Source organism: Plectropomus leopardus, chromosome 6, assembly GCF_026936395.1.
Source record: "Plectropomus leopardus strain MGB_pleo_1.0 chromosome 6, ASM2693639v1, whole genome shotgun sequence".
NCBI classification, from domain to species: domain Eukaryota; kingdom Metazoa; phylum Chordata; class Actinopteri; order Perciformes; family Serranidae; genus Plectropomus; species Plectropomus leopardus.
In genome coordinates this window covers 38,060,770-38,080,671 of record NC_142181.1, presented here as the reverse complement: position 1 = coordinate 38,080,671, position 19,902 = coordinate 38,060,770, and the positions used below count along the sequence as shown (strand labels likewise).

At 40.6% G+C, this 19,902-nt stretch overlaps 1 protein-coding gene across 9 annotated transcripts in view; it reads right to left on the bottom strand.

Moving 5' to 3' along the window:
* The window catches only part of LOC121942866 (kinase suppressor of Ras 1-like), a 96,278-nt gene that overhangs the window by 26,156 nt on the left and 50,220 nt on the right, over positions 1-19,902 (bottom strand). For all 9 annotated transcript variants that reach the window (XR_015776866.1, XR_015776867.1, XM_088079394.1 and 6 more), the window contains 2 exons: positions 15,810-15,957; positions 1,044-1,431 (listed from right to left, as the gene is read on the bottom strand). Coding sequence is in view for 7 of the 9 variants with exons in the window: in XM_088079394.1 (XP_087935520.1) it covers positions 1,044-1,431; positions 15,810-15,957 (536 nt within the window). In the remaining 2 variants the exon portion in view is untranslated. The remainder of the gene's footprint in view (positions 1-1,043; positions 1,432-15,809; positions 15,958-19,902) is intronic.

Here is a 19,902-nt window from a genome sequence, read left to right as displayed (position 1 = left end):
ACTGTATCTAGCAGTCCACTAACACAACTGTATGCAGCAGTTCACTATCAGCGACTGTATCTAGCAGTCCGCTAACAGCGACTGTATGCAGCAGTCCACTAACAGCGACTGTATCTAGCAGTCCACTAACAGCGACTGTATGCAGCAGTCCACTAACAGCAACTGTATCTAGCAGTCCACTAACAGCGACTGTATCTAGCAGTCCACTAAAAGCAACTGTATACAGCAACTACAACTCTGCTGCACTGTACAAAGTGCAGCTGTTAGATTACTGGTAGCAGGTAATAGATTTGCAATAGTTAGTGATAGCTATGATGTTGATTTGTCTTCCTCCATGTGCACATGTGTGAGTGTCAAATGACATTCAGTCAGAGCCCTGACTTTGGAGGCTGTGTTGGACAGAATGCACTTACAATTTTGTTATTTGCATGATATTACCAGTTGTGGGGCTGAAATGTAATGTTTTTGGGGGGATGGTATTTCAGGAAAGGCTGTGAATTTAAAATCTACAGTTTTAATCCATTTAGCAGCATAAATGCGCCCAGTAAATTACTTGGCAATCTGCCTGTTACATCATGAGGTAAGTTGTGGGCAAAGCTGACATTATTAGGTTGATGATGACACTAAAAGACAGCGTGGGACCTATTTTATTTTGGGACCAAGCGCAGTTATCAATGCTAGTTTCAGACAAATGTATTTTTCATTTTCATGGCTGTTTCTTCTGTCAAGTGTTATAACTACAGTTCAGTCAGGACTTCTGTAGTCAGAGAAAACTTTATTTCTATTTGCAGTTTGATACTAGGCACTATGGCTCTGTTTTGGGACCTCCCTGCACTTTCAGGCGCCTGCGTTGAATGCCTGAGGTAGAGAGATCGGGGGCAAAGACACCCCAGTACAGAAGAGAGCTAGCATCCATGACAATTAGAAATGACACAGCATGAAAAGGAGGACCGGGTGAAAGCTAAGGCAAAATTTAAACAGCACACTCTGATGTACCATCTTTATCGCAAACACACAGCTGCAGCGTCAATTCTAAAACCCACTTGCGTGTAGCAGGCTCCTCTATGCGGTTGGCCAACTGTGACTCTTGACTCTTGCTTCTTGTCAGTGCGATGTTGGGGAGGAGCTGCAGCAGTTTGCGGGAAGATGGCGGTGGTGTTTGGCAGGGCTTGGCAGTGCGTGTCTTTGAGGCTCGAGTGGTTGGAGGGGTGCTTTGCTCCGGGGCGAAGGCGTCCTCAGTTAATATGCAAGGTCTCTGTTCCTCAGAACAAGGTACCACTGATATGGAGATGGAGCGGCCGTGGGTGCTCGTGGGCTGCAGGGGGGTAGAGGGGCTACCAGAGCTGGAGAGGGGGCTGATGGGAGAGAAGGCATCACTGTCCTGTTGTGGCTCAGAGATGCATGCGCCTGAGTCGAGTCTCTGGTCACCTCCTTAAGTTAAAAAGCAAAGATCACATATTACAGAGAGGTACTGTGTCACATTACAAAAAGATGACTAGAATGGTTGCTTGTAAAATATAATTAATTTTATGTAATTAGTGTAAAATTCAAATTTAGTGTAATGATTTCAGTCTACTTTTACTAAAACAGTTTATTAACTTCCCTCTGGTGGACAAGTTCAGCTGTAGTACACACTGTGCATGAAACACGTGAGAGTCAGTGTACTAGATAGAACAACATAAATTAATTATAACAACAACTTTATTTATAAAGAGCACAAAGAGTTACAAAGTACCTAATAGTAAAACAAACACAGTAAACTGCAAAAAAATCTGAGTATAACAAAATAAACAGTAGCTGCATTTGAACTTCTTGTTCAGGGCGAGAAAATCACGGCATTATGCCGCCACGCCATTCTGTATATAATGTCCAATTGCGGAGAAGAGGCGACTGAATGGTCTCACCTTTGAGCCGGGATGGGAGGTAGTAACAGCTTCGAAACGAGGTCTGTGTAAAATGTAAAGCCAGAAAGACGTGACGTGGGTGGCACGGGTGTAACGTTTTGACGACGTGTTTGTGTGCGACCCACCGCAGGAGATTTAAAAAGCAGCTGTTAGCAATTAGTGGCTAATTCAAAGAAGAAGAACAGCAGCTGTAAATGTCTGCAAACTGGAAAAACAATGAGATTCAGGAGCTCTGAGCAGAGGATGAGATCAGCTGTCATATAACAGAGACTGCAAATAAATGTGATTGACATGTTATGCCTTTGTTATTGATGACCTGATGAAGACTGTAAGTTCAAACATGTTGGCGTCAAGCCCATGTATTAAAAACTCTTTAACTTTTGCAAAACAATGTGCCTTGGAATTTTTTCAGTTTTAAATTATTGACTAAACAAATAACAAATCTAATCTCTCCCTCTTTTTGGCCGTTTTTGTCCTTGAATCCAAAGAGCACCAGTTTTTCAAACCTACACATGTGAAGTAGCACTTTCCAGCAAAACTTTTTTTCATAAATCCCTTTGTTATTGTTTAGACAGCACTGCCGCTGTTTATATTATATGTCACACTGACGCTGTTGAGTTACACGTCACACCTGTCATGCCTGTTTTGATTGCGGGATGATGTGATGCAGTGTATAATCACACACTGGAGAGGAATGCTGCCGCCGTTGTTTATTTCTATGTGTAAAATGCAGGGGCAGTATAAAGAAGGGACTTCGCTGCAGCCCTATAGCGCCATGTCTGTGTAAAAGCAACTAGTAAAACAGAGAGAAGTGTACAATAGAAAACCAAAATGGGATTAAAGCGTAGTTTTTTTAAAGTAGCAAATGAGATCTGAGATGCAAGTTTCCAAATTGCAAGATTAAAATAAGATACACATTGTGCTGTTTTCGTTACCTACTGCTGGATGACAAAGCAAGACTCCAGTGGTGGCTAACTGCTTTGGAAGTTGACCTACACTTCCCCGAGACGCTATTCTTTTATTTTTGGAGTTTGGCTAATTATCCAGCCCAAATGTGACTGTCTCTATCAGCTACCATTGTGATTTTGTGTCATAGTAATTCCAGATTTCAAGAGAAGGTATAACCAGAGGCTGTTTATTCCTGCTAGGTCACAAATATTGTAAAGCCTCACAGTGTTTTATGTGCTGCATTTGCTTTTTCTTACTGTATGGAGAGCTAAAACTCAAAGACAGCTGCTGCAGAGATGCAAGAATGGGAGTGATGTGATTTCATTTTCCAGAGTTTGTGAAAAGTCTATCGATAGCATTTTGAATGAGCAGGAATACAGCAGCTGACTTATGACTTCAGTCTGAGCAAAGAGAATTACAGTAATTCAATGTTAGTTATTGTCCTGAGGTGAAGGAAACAGGATTGTACCATCCTGGATAATCAACTGTCAAATTATAGATTGGAGTCAAATCTAACTCCTACATTTCAAGCAAACTCTTTTATATAAGATGCAAAACAACCCATGTTTGTAATGTGCAGGAGCTGTCAAAGTTAATAGCCAAAACAGAATCACTTTAGATCTTGACTCATTTAGTTGGCCTTGAGGTCAGAAAAAGAGCTGAGTTACTACATTAGGTATACTCAAAACTCTAAAGAAAGCTATAGTAAATATATCTAAATATAATGCTAGTGTTTTCACGACCAAATTAACCTGTTGAGGGTGTTTTTTATTTTGTTTTAACTGTCTGGTGGCATAATACAGATATTTTTGCAGATTTTTGATTTGAACTGAGTGTTAGCCTTTTGCTGATTTTTGCATCAGTTAAAAAAATGATGCATACTGTCTGAATCAAGTAAAAATGATGCTTAAATAAGAAAAATATGTTTGCCCCTGAAGCGATTCGAAGTGTTTTATATCTCATTTTTATTGTGCTTGTTCTATACTTTTTATTTAGCTTTAAACCAAAAATACAAATGAGTGAATTTTGCAGCAAAAGACTGTAGCTTTGGCAAAAAAAATAACCTACCCTACCCAGCTGGCACCTGATGTCATTATGACATCAAAAAGATGTTGGACTCTTAAATCAGACAGAGATTACATTTGGGTTGAAAAGAAAAGTGGGTTGATGATATTTTAAATGTCTTCCATAATGCAAATGTTATAAAAACGGTGTCTGTCCCCCGACCACTTCATTTGTTTAAATCTAAAATAAACAAAAGGGGACTTGTACAAGAAAATCTCATAAAAATTAATACATCTCCTGCCAAAGAACAGGAGAATTAAATGCAGACTCTTGAACGTTAGATCCCTATCAACCAAGGCTCTTTTAGTCACTGATTTAATAATGGATAACCATATTGATTTATTATGCCTCACTGAGACCTGGCTTTGTCTTGATGAGTACGTTAGCCTGAATGAATCCAGTCCTCCTGGTCACATAAATAGTCACGTTGTGCAGGACACTGGCCGAGGAGGGGGAGTTTTGATTCAAGCTTAGCAATTTACACTAAAGCTAAGCTAAACTATAGTTCATTTGAAAGCTTTTTTTTGTCTTTCTCACCCATCCTGGAAAACTCTACAGCCAATTCTATTTGTTATAGTGTACCGCACCCCCGGCCCATACTCTGAATTTCTATCTGAATTCTCTGAGCTTATATCAAGTTTAGTGCTTAAATCAGACAAAATTATTATCGTCGGGGATTTTAACATTCACATGGATATTAATGATAGCATTAGTTCTGCTCTCTCCACGCTTTTGGATTTAATTGGCTTCAGTCAGTGTGTACATAAACCCATCCACCGCTACAACCACACCCTCGATCTAGTCCTTGCATACAACAGCGATATTGAAGATTTATTAGCCTTTCCTGAGATTCCTGCTCTGTCAGACCATTATTTAATAACTTTCAATATTTTATTACTTGACTACAAGCCTCTCAGTCAGAGTTACTATTCTAGATGTCTATCTGATTCAGCAGTGGCTAAATTTAAGAAACTAATTCCTTCTGCTTTGACATCATTACCATGTCTCACAGTGACTGAGAATACTCTTACTAACTTAAATCGTTCTAAAATTGACTGTCTCGTCGATAATGCTACTGGCTCACTGCGATCAGCTCTCGACTCTGTTGCACCTTTCAAGAAGAAAATAATGAAACAAAGAAAATTAGCTCCATGGTTTAACCTCCAGATCCACAAATTGAAACAAACCACGAAAATTTGAAAGAAATTGGCGTTCAACCAAACTGGAAGAGTCCCGTTTAGTCTGGCTGGATAATCTTAAAATGTATAAGAAGGCCCTCCGCCATGCCAGAGCAAACTATTACTCATCATTAATTGAGGAAAACAAAAACAATCCCAGGTTTCTTTTCAGCACTGTAGCCAGGCTGACTCAGAGTCACAGCTCCATAGAGCCTTGTATTCCTTTGGCCCTAAGCAGTGACGACTTTATGACTTTCTTTAATGATAAAATTATAACTATTCGAGATAAAATCCATCACCTCTTGCCCTTACCTGACCTGACCCCGGACTCAGATAGCCTGGATATGGCAGCAAGGCCTGAAATTTATTTGGACCGTTTCTCCCCCATTGACCTTCATCGACTCTACACTTTGATTTCTGCATCTATGCCATCAACATGCCTGCTAGACCCCATCCCAACTAAGCTCCTTAAGGAAGTTTTGCCCTTATTAGACAACTCTTTATTAGATATAATCAATGCATCTTTATTAACAGGCTATGTACCACAGTCCTTTAAAGTAGCTGTAATTAAACCCCTTCTAAAGAAGCCCACTCTCGATCCTGAGATTTTAGCTAACTATAGACCGATCTCCCCTTTATTTCTAAAATCCTGGAGAAAGTGGTTGCTCATCAACTCTGTGACTTTCTCCAAGATAATAGTTTATTCAAGGACTTTCAGTCAGGCTTCAGAGCTCATCATAGTACAGAGACAGCACTTGCAAAAATTAATAACTTATTTATCGCTTCTGATACCGGTCTGGTTTCTGTTTTAATCCTATTAGATCTCAGTGCCGCATTTGACACCATTGACCATCAAATCTTACTGCACAGACTGGAAAACTTAATTGGCCTTAAAGGAACAGCACTAGCCTGGTTTAAGTCATACTTATCAGATTGTTCCCAATTTGTTCACATCAACGATCAACCCTCCGCACATACTAAGGTCTGCTTCGGAGTGCCACAAGGTTCTGTGCTTGGACCAATCCTTTTTACATTATATATGCTTCCTCTAGGCAACATAATTAGAAAACACTCTGTAAATTTCCATTGTTATGCTGACGATACGCAATTATATCTGTCAATGAAACCAGATGAAACTGATCAGCTATCTAGACTTCAAACATGTCTTAAGGATGTAAAAGCCTGGATGAGCTGTAATTTCCTGATGTTGAATTCAAACAAAACTGAAGTTATTGTTCTTGGCCCCAAACACCTCAGAAACTCCTTTACTAATGATGTAATTTCTCTGGATGGCAATACCTTGTCCTCTAGCACAACTGTAAGGAATCTCAGAGTTTTATTTGACATTTATCTTTTGCCTCCCATATAAAACAAACTTCAAGGACTGCTTTCTTTCACTTGCGTAACATCGCAAAAATTAGACATATCCTGTCCCAAACAGATGCTGAAAAATTAGTACATGCATTTATCACCTCTAGGCTGGATTACTGTAACTCCCTATTATTCGGTTGTCCCAACAAATCTCTTAGGTCTCTCCAACTGGTGCAGAACGCCGCTGCTTGTGTTCTAACGGGAAGCAAGAAAAGGGATCATATTTCTCCTGTTTTAGCTTCTTTGCACTGGTTCCCTGTGAAATCCAGGATTGAATTCAAAATCCTCCTCCTTACTTACAAAGCTCTAAATGGTCAGGCTCCATCCTATCTGTTGCAGCTCATAGTTCCTAACCAACCCTCAAGATCACTGCGCTCTGAAAATGCAGGGTTATTTTTGGTTCCCAAAGTTTCCAAAAGCAGGATAGGAACCAGAGCCTTCAGCTACCATGCTGATCATACTGTGATGAGGTGCTCCATGTCTCCGTGAGGTGCTCCATGTCTCCGTGAACGCAACACTCACGTGACGGTCAGTGCGCGATCCAAGATGGCGGTGATTGGCTGCTAGAACCAAACAAACTTTTCTCTTCGGACTTTAAACTTCTTTTTTTTTTTTTTTTTTTCTTTTTTTTTCTTCTTCTTCTTTACAACCTCCTTTTTTTCCTTTCACTCCCAATAAACCTCGGCTACACCTTAACTGACGGACTACCTCATTTATTCACCGACCTGGATACCTTAGAGAACTACATAGACCAATACTTCATCACATACTGCACAATGAATGCAGCCACTTCAAGCACCCCCGGAAAATCCAGCTTCTCTCCAGCCTACAAAAGACCCCGGTCCGGTTCTCTACCCAGCACAATCACATCTCCATCCTCATCCCCGAACCTGCCTCATCATTCGGAGGTAAGCGACATTTTACTCTCCATAAACCAAAAACTCTCTGGACTCGACACCAGAATCGCACTCATCGAAATCCTACACAAAGAATTCCAGTCACTCCGTCAAAGCTTAGAGTATAGCCACGAACAGATCGAGAAACTCACCAAGGAAAACAAAACCCTCCATAAAACCGTCAACACCATCACCGACCAGCTCACCTCTGTTACAACCCAGCTCACCACCATCACTGCCGAAAATAAAACAATGAAGGAAACAATTCTGGATCTTCAAGCACGCAATATGAGAGACAATTTGGTTTTTTCCGGCATCCCTGAACACATCACAGACGACACAGAGAAATCAGTAAAGGACTTCATGAAACTCCAGCTCAAACTCCCCGCAGACACAGTCAACAGCATCACATTTCACCGCGTTCACCGTTTAGGACAGAAAAACACCACCAACAACAGACCTCGCCCGATTGTCGCCAAATTCAAACACTTTAAACAGAAAGAACTGGTCAAACATCAAGGAAAACAGCTTAAAGGAACGGACTATGGACTAAACGATCAATACCCGAAAGAAATCATGGACAGGCGCAAAAAACTCTTCCCCATCCGCAAACAAATGATCTCAGAAGGAAAGAAAGCAGTCATCTCAGTGGACAAACTTTACATAAACGGACAGTTATACCGCAGCAAGGACATCACCCCCTGGTTATATTAGCCCCCCCTCTCTCTCATAAACAAACTCTCTCCCTTTTCCTCTCTTTTACACATGCACTCTCACTCTCTCCTTCCGCTACACAGACCCCCGTCCCCTTCCCGCCGTTATCTACAATAATTCAGAAGGACAATCATAAACATTTACGCACCAACGTCTCGCTCCGTATGTGCCCTGATACGCAGCGCTCTCTATGTTGTTTATTGTTAAGTGTTTGTGTTGTGTTTCCTGTGTTTTTTGTGTGTAAACCTTACTGTATATGTCCCTTTTTGTTTTGTAATCACATGTCGAGCCCTGCAAGTCACTCCCTCACAGACCCATACACACTCACACACACATACTTACACACACACCTGTATATGTCCACATTCACACACACACGCACGCACGCACGCACGCACGCACGCACGCACGCACGCACGCACGCACACACACACACACACACACACTCACTCACTCACTCACTCACTCACTCACTCACTCACTCACTCACTCACTCACTCACTCACTCACTCAGCATAATGAATCCCTCTCCTTTTGATCACAGTCACCCAACATGTCAGCAATAAAATTTGTTTCTTGGAATATCCGTGGCATTGGTACTCAGGCTAAAAAAAGTATTTAATCATCTCACCTCACTTCATGCAGATATTTGTTTACTACAGGAAACACACCTCTTAGAAACAGACAACATCAAATTGCAATCATCTCAGTTTACTCACTCATTTTCATCACATTTCAATAAAAAACAAAGAGGAGTTTGTATTCTAATCAACAAATCAATATCATTTATCCATAACACTACCATCACAGATCCAGAGGGACGTTTTATCATCATTAACATATCAATCAAAAATAGCCCACTGACAATTGGTAATCTTTATGGCCCTAACACCGATGACCCATCTTTCTTTCATAACTTCTTTTCATCCATATCCAACTTCTCTGACTCCCCAATAATAATTGGTGGCGACTTTAATACAGTAATAAATCCATCAATAGACAGATCCAACACATCTAGCAATACACGCACCTGGCAATCCACACAAACAATAATCCAATTCATGAGTGATTTTGGTCTTGATGACAGTTGGCGCCTACAACACCCAACTGTAAGAGAATTCTCTTTTTTTTCATCAGTTCATCATTCATATTCACGCATCGATTTCTTCCTTACCAGCAATTCAATCATCCCAAATATCTCTGATCACCAAATACACCCCATCATCATCAGTGACCATGCCCCAGTATCATTCAAATGGAACCCACCGAGACCACACAAACCAGCCACCAGATGGCGCTTTAACACATCCCTCCTGAAAGATTCTGAATTTAACGACCTCATCAAAAGAGAGTGGGCATCCTTCCTGGAAATAAATGATTCTCCAAAGCCATCACCCACACCTCTATGGGAAACAGGTAAAGCCATCATCAGAGGAATTATCATTTCATATCCAGCCTATAAGAAAAAAAAAGAAACAAACAAGAATCTGAACTTCAAGAAAAAATCAAACAGCTAGAATCCATCAATGCAACCAACCCAACAGAAGACAACAAGAAGAAATTAAAACAATATAAACTAGAAATAAATGAAATCCTGAATAAAAAAACTAACTTCATGATCAGCAGACTCCGACAGGAAAACTTCCACCACAATAACAAATCTGGTAAATATCTCGCAAACCAAATCAAAAGAAATAAGGAAAAATCCACAATCTCCACCATCATGAACTCAGCAGGGAAGTCAACAAACTCACCCAATGAAATAAATCAAATATTCAGAGAATTTTATGCCAACCTGTACTCCTCAGATAACAACCCTAAGGAAGAAGACATCAGACCATTTCTCACCAGCCTCAATTTACCCCAACTCTCCCTTGAACAAAAAAACACATTAGACACACCCCTATCAACTGAAGAAATCCAATCTGCCCTCAATAGCATGCCTAACAATAAAGCACCCGGTCCTGATGGCTTCCCTGCTGAGTTCTACAAACACTTCTGGTCCATCTTAGCTCCACTTTTCCATAGAATGTTAACTGAAATACAACAAAACTCCAGACTTCCATCCAACATGAATACAGCATCCATCTCACTCCTTCTCAAACCAAACAAAGACCCCACCCTGCCTTCAAGTTACCGTCCCATCTCACTCCTCAACGTCGACATAAAAATTATCACCAAAGCACTCTCCCACAGATTAGAAAAAATAATTCCATTCATTATTCACCCGGACCAAACAGGATTTATCAAAGGAAGAAACTCAGCCAATAACACACGCAGACTATTCAATATAATGCACCATTCAACCACACATAACCATAATTCAATCATAGCCACCTTAGATGCAGAAAAAGCCTCCACAGTTTTGGCTTTGGGGAATCATTTATTAACTGGATTAGAACACTTTACACCTCACCTACAGCCACAGTTATTACTAACGGGCAAACTTCACAAAGCTTCACTCTTCACAGGGGGACCAGGCAAGGTTGCCCACTCTCCCTCTCTGTTCACCATTTTCATTGAACCCCTAGCAGCAGCCATCCGTCAGAACCCCCTCATCACAGGAATCCAAACCTCCAACATGCACCATAAAATCAGCCTGTATGCAGATGATATATTACTTTTTATTGAGAATCCACAAACATCATTACAAGAAGTAATCAGGGTCATCAAATCATTCTCTCTTCTCTCTGACTACTCAATAAACTGGAACAAATCCTCCATACTGCCATTAAGCACCAACAGTCCAGATGTGGCAGCCCTTACAACACCCATCCCCTTCTGCACAAGTCACATCACTTATTTAGGCATCCACATTTCCCCCAGGCTGTCAGAGTTGACCAACTTGAATTTCACTCCACTACAAAAAACAATTCAAGATGATCTCCAACGATGGATGAACCTCCCACTATCCATTCTAGGCAGAATAGCAACAGTCAAAATGACAATCCTCCCCAAAATCAATTATCTCCTTTCAATGATCCCCACTCATCCACTTCTCACCTGGTTTCATTCGCTCGATTCATCCATCAACAAATTTTACTGGAAAAATAAACCCCCACGAATCAAACTGGCCACTCTTCAAAAATCAAAAAGATTAGGCGGACTCAATGCTCCAAATTTTCAATATTATTCACTAGCAAATCAACTTCAATACATCTACAAATGGACCCACCCCACTCAGTCAGATAGCATTTGGTTAGACATAGAACAAACAGTTAGCAAAGACATCCATATTTCAGATTTACCATTCCTCAGTCAAACTATCAAAAAACACCCCTGTTTCCAAAACCCCACAATATCATCAGCTCTGACAGCCTGGTGGAAATTCTACAACATTACTAACTCCACTCTGGCACCTTCACTTTTCACCCCGATCTGGCATAACCCGGACTTCATCAGCAATAAACAATCACTATATTTCAGCACTTGGGTAGACAAAGGGATTACTCACCTCAAACATATCTTCAACAATAACATCCTGGTTCCATTTCCCCTCCTGGTCCAGAAGTTCGGCATCAGGAGCCATCAATTTCTACAATATCTACAGGTTTCATCATCCATCCAATCAACAATGAAAAACAAGAATATAAACTTAGACCTCCCCCCCTCAGCCTCTACATTCATTAACATCTCTTCCTCAAAAAAACTCTTATCTAAAATATACAAATTGTTATCACAGGCCAATACATCACCCTCCATACCTTCAGAAAAATGGGAAACTGATCTCTCCATTGCTCCTGATGCCGATTTCTGGCCCCAAATCTGCCAGAACATTTTCTTCATGACAACAAATGCCAATTTACAACTCATACAATACAAAATCCTCCATAGAACTCATCTGACTGGACACAAAATGCAAAAAATGGGCTTCTCAGCCTCTGGAAACTGTTCACACTGCTCACTAAAATGCACTGACACCTACATTCATGCAACCTGGCACTGCACACCTGTTCACCGCTTCTGGAGAAACATCACAGAAACTTTATCCCAGATTATGGGCTGCCACATCCCACTTTCCCCTTCCCTCTGTTTATTAGGAGACGTATCCACATTAAAACTTGACAACACACACACCCGTTTACTTCTAGTGGCGCTGACTGTCGCCAAGAAAACTATCCTCATGAACTGGAAGTCTCGGAACTCCATACACATCACACACTGGAAAAACCTGCTCACAGACTACATCTCTTTAGAAAGTACAAACTCCTCTGACAATAATCATAACCCTACCTGGCTATCATTCATCACTTTTTTACAATCATAACCTGCCACAAACCAGTCACATCATCCACCCCAGATCTCTGACACCTTCATTCCCATCCTTAGTAATTACCACCGATTCATATATTTATTTATTTTTATCTTTCTTCTTCTGCCTGACGACCAATAACCACTGGACACATATTTACAAACTGTTATATCTCCTTAGCAAATACAAACTCCTCCGACAATAATCATGACACTATCTGGCAACCATTCATCACTTTCTTACAATCATCACCTACAACAAGCTATTATTACATCAATTACTACAGCCTCTGTAACCTTCACTCCCATTCATTGTGATCAATATTTATATATTTGTTTGTTTATTTATTTATTTATTTGGGGTGGGGGGTGGGGGTGTAATTGATACAACCATCGTTATTACTATTATGATTAACATGATTAACATTTATTAATATTTATATACTTATATACTTACTTACTATACTTATATATATATATATATTTATTTATTTATACTTACTAATTACTACTCTGGTCCCTGCTGGGTCACGCTTGCTGGGCCACGGCCTGTGGTCCCCTCCACCCCCACCCCACCCCACCCAAAGTCCCCCGCTCTGGACTGTTTTCAGTTGGCACATCACCTTTTTTAATGCACAACACACTAGTTAAGGTAGGGGAAAGGGGACACAATGCCAGTTCATAACAACCCATCTCCTCGGTTTTAATGCACCACATACCACTTAAAAGACTATCTCATTAAAATAAAATTAAAACATTTTTTTAAAAAAATAAAATAAATTTAATATATATATATATATATATATACATATATATTAATATACAAATAAATAAATAAAATAGATAAATAAATACATTGGATAAAAAAAAAAAGAAAGAAATAATGATAAAGACTACATATACATCTAGACATAGGGTAAGGCGTTGTGCCACATACAGTCCGGGGCACGGGGGTTGGGGGGTCCAGGGGTGTTGGGGCTGCAGGCTGGTCATATGTGGGTGGGTAGGGACATGAGGCATCACATCTCATCTCATAAAGACCCCCCCCTTTCCTCCCTTCTCTTCCACCCTCATTATTATTATTATTATTATTATTATTATTATTACTATTATTGTTATTACTATTATTATTATTATTATTATTATTATTATTATTATTATTATTGTTGTTGTTGTTGTTGTTGTTGTAGCTATTACTTATGTTATTTTCTTTATGTATTTGTTTTTTCCTTCTGTATACTCATCTCCATCTCCATGTCTGACGATTATAATATTTATTACTACTATTATATTATATATTACTGTCTTTCTTACTCTCAAATCACACACACACACACACACACACGCGCACACACACACACACACACACACACACACGCAAAATCTGTTGCTGTTTGTTGTTCACACCTGTTTTCTGTCTGTCCTGTATTGTCACTGTAATGTCATATTGCACAATAAAAAAATAAAAAATAAAAAAAAAGCTACCATGCTCCTCTCCTATGGAACCATCTTCCAGTTTCGGTCAGGGAGGCAGACACCATTTACACTTTTAAGGGTAGACTTAAGACCTTCTTTGATGAAGCTTATAATTAGGGCTGGCTCAGGTTGCCTGGACCAGCCCATAGTAAGGCTGACATAGGTTAAACCTGCTGGGGGACGCTGAGCTCCTTTTCCTTCTCTCAATGCCGCCATCGGAAAGTCATGCATGTCTGTTTACTGCATTGCCGTTTAAATGCTTAGCTTAGCCTCAGTAGTTTAGCTTAGCCTTGCATCTGTGATAGCCATGTGGTACTGTCACTACCTGGGGCTCGCGATTACGGAGCCTGGGTCTGTTGAACTGCACTATGCTAATCCCGTTGCCTCTCGGGAGCATTCCTGCTCCCTTGTTTCCTAGTTTTCCCGGATCCTGTCCGTAACCTTGGCTGTCCCTGACCGTGGTGATAGCTGTGCTGATGCTGTGACCCTGCCTTTGGTTGTGCTCGTGCTGTGGCTGCACTGATACTGTGCCCCCCGCTCGCCCTGATCGTGATCTGGTCCTGGTTGCGCAGATGCTGTGATCTTGCCTTTGGACACCTCCCTATCAATATATGCATGAGACTCTTATCATCACCCTCAACATCATCATAGAGAGCAATTAATAATTTCACACTTATCATTATTGTAATATGACATGCATCTGTTTCTATTATTACTGTGCCTCTCTCCCTCTCTCTCAACCTCTCTCCCCCTCTCCTCCCCTCTCTTTCTCTTTCCTTTTTGCCATGATTGTATTTCATTTGTTATTTATGACATCTATTGCTCGTCTGTCCGTCCTGGAAGAGGGATCCCTCATCATCCTCTACCGCTCTTCCTGAGGTTTCTTTCTTTTTTCCCTCTTACAGGGGTTCTTTTTCGGGAGTTTGTCCTTGGGTGGTGGGTGAATGTAACGGCAGAGGGATGTCGTACATTGTAAAGCCCTCTGAGGCAAACCATGTTTGTGATAATGGGCTCTATAAATAAAATTGACTTGAAAATTGACTTGCTGATATTGGAATTTACTTAAGTTTACTTTTTACAGACGTTGGATCTTGTTTTCGACCTTATAACTAAATGTTAAAAAGACATTGGCATGAGACATTGGGAAGACACTGCATTTTGGTTAACAACACAACTTAAAACTAAGAAAATATCAGCATCATCTTTTGGCAGTACTCTGCGTCAAATTGACATTGGCTGGCATCCACTTTGATAAATGCTGAATTTAGATATTGCGAATTACCAGTCCAATTACTCAATCATTTTCAAATAATCACACTACTAAAAACCTACAACAGAAAAAAAAACCAGCAGCTGCTATACTGGGTTGGTAATATTGTTCTGATTTTAAATCAAGTATCTAAAGAAACCACATATCTGAAAAGGCGCATTTCAAACACTCCTTTCTTTATGGTCCATAACCGCTTGTCCTCTTAAGGGTCAAGGGGGCGCTGGAGCCTATACCAGTAGTCATTGGGCAAGAGGCGGGGTACACCCTGGACAGGTTGCCAGACTATCGCAGAGGTGACACATAGAGACAGACAACCATTCACGTGTACGGCCAATTTAGAGTCACCAATTAACCTGCATGTCTTTGGACTATGGGAGGAAGCTGGAGAACTCAGAGAAAATCCACAGTGACACAGGGAGAACATGCAAACTCTGCACAGAAAGAACCTCCAGCCCAGGTATAGGTCCGATCCTTGCCCCAACCAAGTTTGCAGCAAGGGACCCCCATGCTGTGAGGCGACAGTGCTAACCACTACCCTTCCGTGCCTCATGGAGTATGTAAAATGTAAAGCCAAGAAGGCTGTTAAATATATTGCATAGATATTGATCAGGTTCAAGATCAAACAGTATGAATACATCGATCCCTATGCTATTTCCTGCATTATTATTATTGTGTTCTATGCAGATCCTATGAATGACCCTGTTACAGCCTGCAGGGCAGCAGGTTCCTGGCTTACCTGTTTCATTTGCGCTCTTCAGACAGGAGAGGGCGACAGTGAGGCGAGAACGATCTTCTGAGTTGGAGCCCAGGCGTCTCATTGTCTCCTGCAACTCAGAGCTGGACATCTGCAGCAACCCATCCACTGAGAGCTTCCCTGCTGCAGCCTGCAGGAGACAAGCGGGACATCATGAAAAAAATAAAAATTAAAAAACCCTTGTTTTAAAACAGTCAAGACTTAAAACATGTGGCAAGGACTCTTAATCATGAGGACATATTTCACTCATGGGAAAACTGCAAAGTAAACACAGGTCACTTTCAGCAAGCCTGCAGAGACATTTACAACTAAGCCTCGATAGTCATCATTCGAGTTCAGTCAAAACCTCTGAAAGCCTCAAAATAAACAAACCAAGAGGAGCATCTTAAAGGAGAACCCGTGCGCTACAAGGACTTTTTTTTTTAATTTTGTCCAGCTCCTTTAAGTTGAATTGTCTACAGATACAGAGGACCATAAAGTGTTCAGCTGTCCAAGAAAGCAATGAAACAGACTCAGTAATTTGAAACTTTTTGAGCTGCTTTTCCAGTGAATGGAACACTGACAGTGATCAAACAGACTGTAATCCTTGGTTGCACAGACTAGGATTCATTTTTAAACCCAATTATATCAAAGTTTAAATCTGAATGATGTTGCTCCAAGCTTCGAAACTAGCTTAAAATTAAGAAAGAATGTATCTGAACCACCAATGCTCAACTCTTGATGGTCTTGAGATTTGATGCCATTGGATGGTTCCTTATTGCTCCATTAATTTGGCCAACAAGTTTTTCTTGGAGGAGAAATCAGAGCCTCCCTGCTGAGCCATCATGAGTGTCAGGCTAACTGACCTTTTGGCTAGCTCACAAACAATGCTCACAATGCTAGCTCACAAGAAATACAGAGCTGGATGGTAAAGACCCCCTACTAATGTATTCATTTATTCATTCATTTTAATATGAATAAACCAGCTCCTCTGTATTGATTTGACTTCATTTAGCCATCCATAAACTCTGATTGACTGCACAGAGATCAGTTTTTAGATAGACACACGAGGCTCTAATAAACAGATGCTAACTGAATGAAGACAGACAGTGTACTGAAGGCTACATTCATCTGTCATGTTGAAATCACTGAATAGTTGTTATTAATTTTCAAAATTATAGCCACTCTTGCAGCAATAGAAGTGTAAGTTTATATCTGACACATCTGTATTCAGCCCCTTCCTTGCTCCTATTTCTGTTTTCTGTGGCTTCTGTATGCCAAGCAAGTAGTGTCTCATAGATTTATGTGGCTCTCAAAGATACTGCTCAGCCCTTGGTGCAGGACGCCTCAATAAAAGTATGAGCTTATTCACATACTTTTTTTTATAAATGTCACTTTTGGGGACATTACATTGAATTACAGTCACTTCCTGGAGACTTGACCTAAAGCCAGGGGTCAGCACCTTTTACTATCAAAATAGCTACTTTTAGCCTGATTCTTTTTTTTTATCTGTCTGAAGCTGCAATACATATTCGTGCCTTATAATGAAAGCAAGTCAAAATTAGCCCATCAACATTACTAATAGTTTTAGATGAGTATTCATTAATATGTTTTACCACATAAAAGCCCTGCAGCTTTGGCAGTGAGAGCAAACAAATCTGTCCACTCAGTACTAATTTCTCTGGGTTCCTCAAAGACTTTTGCTTTTTACAGATTCAGAATCAACAGCTTGTCAAGCAAGGGAAACTCAAGACAAGCCACCGCTATTGAGGTTTGGCAAAGTTTTGGAAGGGCAGTAGGCTATAGATGACACATATTTGGTTGACAGAATGTTAAAACTTGAAGTTTGGCACTGTAGGTTGAAAGGAGTCTGGCACTGATTTTTTAATTGAGCTTTTCCTTGTTGATCACTATAGCCTCTTTTCCACTGCACAAAAACCCACCTGCTATCATCTGGCTTTTTAATGTAATGGGACAGCATTTACACGCGGGTCAAATGACTCTTCAGCATTCATGTGTATTAATCGGCTCAGACTCAGATCAGCACTGATGGAAACACAACACTCGGGTGAAAGTGCTAATTTTAGCCCCTTTACCGGCCTAATGCAATTACACACTATGACAAAACATTGTGTGTCTCTCGCCAAACAGTGCTCCAATTTGTCTGCACTGAACTTGAAAGAGAGACTGAATACATAAAAAGAAGTAAGCTGTGGTGATTCTGTTTTGGTTTTGGTTTTGTTGTACTTTTTGTGTGTTTCTCTCTCCCTCTCCTTTCTGTTTCCTTTTTCCTCCTGCTGGCTTTTGTGTGACAGGGGTTGCAGCTGGTTCTGCTGCAGCTGCTGATGAGGCCAACCTGATTCCACTTCTGCTCATCAACCTGAAATTAAAAACCCTGTCTACACTCCACTACTCTGCCAGATAATTCTGTCTCACTCAGTAGTGCCTTGATGATATTCTCTAGTGTTTCCTGCATTCTAGTTCTTAGGGTTTTTTGCTGCCTTTTTGGATTTCTTACTTACTTGTGTTTTTGTCTCCTGTGTATAGGTCATCCAGTGGACCGTGTGCTCAGCTCTCATGTTTTTTCTACAGCTGTTCGCAACAAGACAGCCTGCTCCCTGTCTCCACTGCCTGCTGTTTTGTCTTTTTATGTATTACACACCTTTTAATCTATCAACCGCTGTCGTTTCTCTGCTTTGGGGTCCAGTTTTAATATCAGAACCTAACAGCAAGCACCGTAAAGTTTTCAAAGGCCTCAATCCAGGCTGTTTTTTTTTTTTTACTTACCGGTGTTCTTGCCTGTCCTTGACTTAGTACATGTCACAGCAAAAAAAAGAAAAGAAAAAAGAACACACACACACACACACACACACACACACACACACACACACACACACACACACACACACACACACACACACACACACACACACACACACACACACACACAGAAAGGTATACTCTTCCGCTGCAGAGTACACAGCTCTGGTCTACTGGTAATGGGAAATGAGTATATAACCTCTTTTTGAGGGATAACCAGTGTTTAAAAAATCTGCATACAAGTGCTAATTTTAGTGGAAAAGGGGTAAATAAGACTGTGTGATACCAAAATAACCCAGAGAAAAACAATGACATAATCATAGTGGCATTAGAATGGAGAAGTTAAGACTAAGAGTTAGGTTAAGACTTCTTTCTTGGTTTGCTCATGTCATATGTCAGCCCTGATGCAGTGTGCTGCAGGCCACATTATGCAGCACTTACAATAACATATCATGACATTTGCTTCTTTAAACCTCATTCTGTGTAGCGCATAAACATTACTAATCCTAATTCTGCAGAATGTCAAGCTCTAGTTAAAAGCCATAGAACAGTGTGTTCATCTAAAACAAGAACAATTAGGTCTGAAGGGGTCCAGATGAAGATTTAAATTTTCTGCCATGTCAGACTCTTCCTGGGAAGGCAGCAGGACAAGCTTCGACAAAGTTTATGCAACTGGAGAAGGGAAGGCATTCTGTAAAAAGTTGGGTCCTCTGACAGCTGGATTTCTAGAACATAGACCTGAACAGACTTTTGATTCAATGTGAACTGACAGAAAAGGCAGGCTGTCATAGAGGAACAACTGGCACATCTGCACACAAAATAAGACAGAAACAAGAACAAGTCACTATCAAGAAAAATGGCTAAGGAATTTACCATAAAGGGCTTTTTCGTGAAAAAGTACTTGTGGGTATAGAGTCAAAAAGTGTCAAATTAAAAAACAGTCAACTGTCTGTTTTGTAAACTGCTCTAAAATGCCAGACATGATGCCAGACTTCTTCCTGGAATCTGCTGGCAAACTGTGAAAACAAGGTTTACTCTACAGTGCTTTTATTTTACTGGAATGTGTTTTTTCAGTCCTTGGTGTGTGTCTGTGTGTGTGTGTATGTGTGTGTGTGTGTGTGTGTGTTTAATGAAGAGAATGGGGGAAAGGGATTGGCTATCTCCTGGCAACTGGCTGTTTCCTGCATTGTGTCCATGGTAAGTGAAATGGACAGGCTGGGGTAACAAAAGGCTCAGTATTTGTATGAGATGTATCTGGGAGACAACACTGAGACTG